General features: G+C 36.0%; 1 protein-coding gene across 2 annotated transcripts in view; it reads left to right on the top strand.

Annotated features, from left to right (window-relative positions):
- Positions 1-242: 242 nt before the first annotated feature.
- OPRM1 (opioid receptor mu 1) overlaps positions 243-6,000 on the top strand; it is a 172,550-nt gene continuing 166,792 nt past the window's right edge. Inside the window, exons 1-2 of one of the 2 annotated variants that reach the window (XM_059940967.1) lie at positions 243-386; positions 496-903. In XM_059940967.1, coding sequence (XP_059796950.1) covers positions 379-386; positions 496-903 — 416 coding nt within the window. In that variant the 5' untranslated portion in view covers positions 243-378. Of the gene's footprint in view, positions 387-495; positions 904-6,000 lie in introns of those variants that run through there. The other variant, XM_059940966.1, reaches the window with a different exon arrangement.

The following is a 6,000-nucleotide window of genomic DNA, read 5'->3' as shown; positions in this document are numbered from 1 at the left end:
CCCCCAAACGATTGCTTAGGCAGTAAGGATGGAAGAGCTCTGGGGTGCAGGGTGGTCAGAGTTGCATCAAGTCAATGTCTTTCCTGTCATGTTATACTGAGAATACGGCGCTGGAAAAAGAGTGATGTCAGCCCCCTTTCTTATGCTTTACAGCCGCCAAAAACTAACTCTCTTGTTTGCCTCACTCCCAACCCCTTCTCTCCAACTCCCTTCCTGGTTCTGCCCCTCCTTAGAGGTGTTTGCACAGACGCGTGCCGAGCGGGGAAACCAAGTCGTTGGATCGCTTTGCGCAAAATCCACTTCTCTCTCCTCCCTCCGCTCCAGCCTCTAGATCCCGCACAGCCCTCCTTCCCTCCCCTCAGCGGTGTGGGGTTGACGATGCGTCTGTGTACTTCTAAGGTGGGAGAGGGTTACAAGCAGAGGATCCTGTCAGATGCTTAGCTCTCTCCTTCTGCCTGACTCTCCTGTCTGGCTCCGCCGGGGTTGGTCTATAAGAAATAGCCGGAGCTGTGGCAGCGGCGAGAGGAGGCAGCGGAGGCGCGTGGACCCTGAAAGTCCGGGTGCTCGTGGTTACTCGCAACGTGGTCCCAGCCGGCCGGTCGTCAGCACCATGGACAGCAGCACCGTTCCCAAGAACGCCAGCAATTGCACTGATCCCTTCACGCACTCTTCAAGCTGCTCCCCGGGACCTAGCCCTAGTTCCTGGGTCAACTTCTCCCACTTAGAAGGCAACCTGTCCGACCCATGCGGTCCGAACCGCACCGAGCTGGGCGGGAGCGACAGCCTGTGCCCTTCGACCGGCAGTCCTTCCATAATCACGGCCATCACCATCATGGCCCTCTACTCCATTGTGTGCGTGGTGGGTCTCTTCGGAAACTTCCTGGTCATGTATGTGATTGTCAGGTAAGGAAGGCTACAGGGCTCCGAGTGCAGATTTCAGCGGCTAATCGGGGCATAAAGGGTGTTCGGCGGGAGGATGAGAAAAGGGAGGTCAACAGGGGAAAGTATGGAGGTGACAGTAGGTGGAGAGGTTGCTGTTTGAGTACAAAAACCTACTTTTCTATTCTTCGCTCCGTTGGTAAAGAAAGAATCCAAAATTTTGGGAACAGAGAAGTTGCTCTGGTAAAACTATAAAGCTCTGGCAAAAAAAAAAAAAGTCTATCTTACAGCTTGCTTATACTGAGCCAAGAGGGCTCTTGGCTCTTGGACACAGTGTCCCACAGTCCCTTCCAAAGGAGCTGTGGAAACAATAATTTGTGAATAATGGAAGAGAAATTCTAGTTATTTTACCCCTAATTGGGGAGAGGAGGGGCAGGTTTCCTTCTCAGTTCTTTTCAGAGATGAACCTTGACAACTTTCCTACTCCTGCAGGTCCCAGTGGATTTTGCTGCACCACTGGCCCACCTTTCTCTTCCTTGGTCACAGCAGCCCTTATCCCACTCTTTCTTCCATCCTGAGGCCACACTCATAGAGGAAGTTCTTCTGGTGTCTTTCCACAGTAAATAGTGTCGTTTTGCTGTAACAAACATGACAGCTGTGTTGTCTAGACCAGTTTGCAGTTGGCAGCTGCAGATCTGCTAGGAGAGTCACAAAGTGAATGAGGAATAGGTAGGATGGTTCAGAACTGCAGGACATGACGGTTTTCCAATGCCTCCAAAAGCTGAAACTAGTTAGAAGTGACCAAAGGCAGCATAATTCTGGATTATAAACTATTACATAAGAAGTTGTAATGGTTGCTCTGGAAAAATTAAAAAGTGTCTTTATCCAATGAAATTATTTCAGAAGAGTTTGTGGCCCACTTTCTATTTGCCCAGATGTTCCAGGTTTATTTGGCAAAGAGTGTGCAAACTCTCAGCATTAATTGAGATTGTTGTAAATAGATTGTGTTAGTGTTGATGTGCATAGTCAAATCTTACATGTTAATATGGAATACTATATTTTCACTTTTGTTGAAGTAGATAATTATTTTAATACTTTAAAATGGCTCCTGATTTAGGATTTTCTTTCTACTAGGAGTTCTATGTATGTAGCGAGCATGGCATTTTCATATTTGGCTACAATATTGGCTTCATCTATTGCAGGTTTCAATGGAGCTCTTTAATCATTTAACAATCATTTTCTCCATTATGCTTCCATTATCAACGTGCTGCAAGTTGCTTGTAATCAATTCTTTCTACCTTTATGTACGATTTCTTTAATTAATGATTGTTAAAGTGTAAAATTAATTTTCCTGATCTTTTGATGAGGAATAAGATAAGTAGTTTCTCTGAGAAAAGAGCACCATCTATTGCAAAGAAGGCTAACAACAAAAGGAAAAATGCAGGGAGAGAATCAATGGAAGAATTTATTTTTTAAAACATTACTTTATGTAATTCAATAGAAAGCTTCATATCAAAGATAAAAACTGTCTCTTTTGCATTTATGATAATAAAAATAACAATTAAAGGTCTGCTTCATGAAGGGAAAATGTTTCTCATTTCTCCTAAGAAAATTCATAGAATCATAAGTTTATAGGGCTAGAAGGGAAACTAGAGCTTTTCTAGGCTAGGTGATTAAAATGTAGCAGAGAAAATATAAATAATTTCTCCAAGGACAGATAATTCATTAGTTCAGTACCATGGAATTGCTCTTAGCCAATATAATTTTGTGTTTATTAGAGTGGCAAATCATGATTTGAGTTAATTCAACTAAAAGATTGACAGAGTAGGTTTAGATAATAATGTGGAAATAATAAATCAGTCCAAATTTATGTCTGTAATCCTGGAAAATGAAGGATAAATAGAAATTACCAAACCATCTTGATACCCTGCCATCTCAAACATAATCTTTTATGCTCTGTTATTGCTTCTCTTGGTATTTTCCTTCCTGACTTTTCTCCCCTCTAGTTTATGCTTTTCTATAAAGCGAGAGCCAATAGAGCAGCAGCTGGCTGTGAAATAAGCAGATTGGTTTCATTCTAGTGTTTAAGAGATTACTAGTTGGGTGAGTTTGTTTTAAAGGCATTAAAATGTAAAGCCTCTGAACTTTTGATGAATTGGAAAAGGATGGTGACATTGTCTCTGAGAACATGATATTATGCTTTACTTTTCTGTGCTTAAAGTTTTAACAAAATACATTCACTTTGTTATACAACAGAAACTAACCCAACATTGTAAAGCAATTATACTCCAATAAAGGTGTTAAAAGAAAAAAAAAAAGGGCACCACAAACACCCACCTGTGGCAAGTCAGATGTTTAATTCCAAGGTCAGGTTATCCTCTGGGTATATGACTGTGAAACAGAAAAATAGTTCAGTGACCAATGAAGTGATGTGGAAAGCCTCTGGGGAGTGAAGAAACTATATCTATTTAGCTGAGAAATTTAACTGGACTGTCTCCAGGCTGTGGTTATTTCACTACAAAATGATCAGTTAGGGGACATTATTGCCTCTGTTATAAAGATGAATATAATGCTGCATCTACTAAAGTACTGAGGTGAAATGCTTACTTCCTGCTATTATTTAAAATTCAACAAATACTTTTGAATTTTCAAGTAGTTACGGTTTTCTAATCAGATTAAGATTACATTTATTAGAATGTCTTAACACATTGAGTGAACCATGAGATCCGATGACTATGGCAACAAAAACAACAGCAAAAATAACAGGTAATATAGATGCCATGAAAGATTAATGATTTTCAGTTCTGTATCTTAACTCCACCATCATCATACCTTCATCAACAACATTATTAAATAATATAACTTAAGTAACATTCTTACACAGTGCTGTTCTAAGGAACATAAGGGAGGAAAAGAGATACTGCTACATGAGCTAAAGTTTTAAAATTCAGATGTTGAATGATAGACTGTTATAACTGTTGATTATCTGAAAGCTTTTTTGGTTTTAAAGAAAAAAATTACTTGCATGGTAACTATATATTAAAAATTACCACAGATATTCTGGAAAAATAAGGTGATAAAATATTACAATATGTGGCAATCATTTTAAATGGGATAATAGTATATTATTGTCAAGAATGCTTTAAAGAAAAAAAGATCAATCAAAGTAATACACAAATTTATAGCCACCAGGAGTGTTTCACTTATTGAAAATACTTGACCAAAGCATAGAATTAACCATAACTGTAAAAACTGATATAGTCCCAGATGTATTTATTTTGTGAGTTTTTTTTAAGAGATTTGTCCATTTAGTCATGGTCTATGCAGACACTGTTGGAAAAAGTAAAGGGTTAGAAACTGTTAGATCTCTGGGGGCTATGTAAGCCATCCTTGCAAATAAAGTTCCAATGAAGAGTGCCAAATTATATGGGTTTCTTTTTTAAGATTATTTCTTAATTTGATGAGATAAATTCTCAATATGACTAGCTATCAGATAAGAGCATTTAAATATATGCAAGATGTTATTGTCTTTGATTTCACTAAGAAGTATTTCTAATTTTAAAACATGTCCTATGATCTCTGTGTATTAAATATTATTAAATATTTGATTCAGGTTTAAAGTACAGAATGATCAGCGGAGAGCTCCTAGTAATTTCTATCACAATGTAAACTGTAACTGCTGTTTCCCATACAGGTGCTAATTCTGTTGGGAACACCTCTTTCTCAGTGTGTCCTGACAACACTAAATGGTTTTTCATTTCCTCTGTTGTAAGCTACGTCTCTGTCATTTGCATAGAGTTATCACTGAGTTTCTTTTCCTTCTCTCCTTTCATGAATGAGCTATCTTATACTTTATGAAATATTTCCAATGTAAAGAAATGTATAGAGAATAATATGATTCTTCACCTTTAAACCTTATATATAATTATGATAATTATATATACCTCTAATAATATATATGTTATATTATATATAATAATATATATTTATATATACATAATACATAATTGTATATAATTTACATATTTTATACAATACATATAATACATAATTGTATATACATAATAATATATAATATATATAAGAAGCCATCTCTCTTCTCCCATTATACTCCCTCCCCCGAGACTATCACTATTGTAAATTTGGTGGGTTTTATTCATATACATATTTTTAAAATTTTATTTCACATGTGTGTTTCCACAAATGAAGGGTAATCATTTAAACATGCTCTTCAAACTGCATATATTATTTATATTTTATATTAATGTTGATACACATAATTTCACTATTTGCCCAGAGTTGTTCAGGTTCCAGCAGATCAAGGATAGAAACAAACGTCAAACAAAATAACATAAAAGCAAACAAACAAACAAAAACTCAGGTCATTACCTCTCCTATATACTTTTAATTTATCTCTAAGGATGTGTTTTAAATTAATGTAAAGATTTCTTTGTGTTTTCCCATAGTGACAAATATTTCCATGTTACTTATCTACAATATTCAAAAAAATGTTTTCAGCAACTGCTGCAACAAATATATCTGTTCATGAATATAACCCAGGCATAATTTCTCCACTTCTAAGAAGGAAATAGAAATAATTTATGACTACTTCAAAATGTTATTCAAGATAAATACTGACAATATTTACTTTGGGGTTTTGTAAGCCTTGGAGGACCCCTTACACATAAAAGCTGAAATGTTATTTCTTTTAGTAATGCACTTTAGTTATAAATTGAAAACAAATTGTTTCAGTCGGCAGGAAAAGATAAACTCATTTCAATAGATAATAGCTGATTCACTTTGTTATAAAGCAGAAACTAACACACCATTGTAAAGCAATTATACTCCAATAAAGATGTTAAAAAAAAAGAATACATATTTCTTAAGAATCCTGTCTTATAACTTCTATTCTAAATCTTAGTTATAGAATTGTCATCATATAAATTAAAACAAGTTGCTTAACACTAAAAAAAAAAAGCATTTTAAAATATATTGATGATAAATATGAAGACTAAATGTTGAGTGGAATTTTAAAATATGAGACTCATTTTCTCCTAATTCATAGAGAAATTACTTGAATATTTGCCTTCAGAAATTAATCACATTCTGGATGTTGCATTG

Source organism: Balaenoptera ricei, chromosome 12, assembly GCF_028023285.1.
Source record: "Balaenoptera ricei isolate mBalRic1 chromosome 12, mBalRic1.hap2, whole genome shotgun sequence".
Classification (NCBI taxonomy): Eukaryota; Metazoa; Chordata; class Mammalia; order Artiodactyla; family Balaenopteridae; genus Balaenoptera; species Balaenoptera ricei.
The sequence above is the reverse complement of the archived record's forward strand: the minus strand, read 5'-3'. Positions and strand labels throughout refer to the sequence as shown.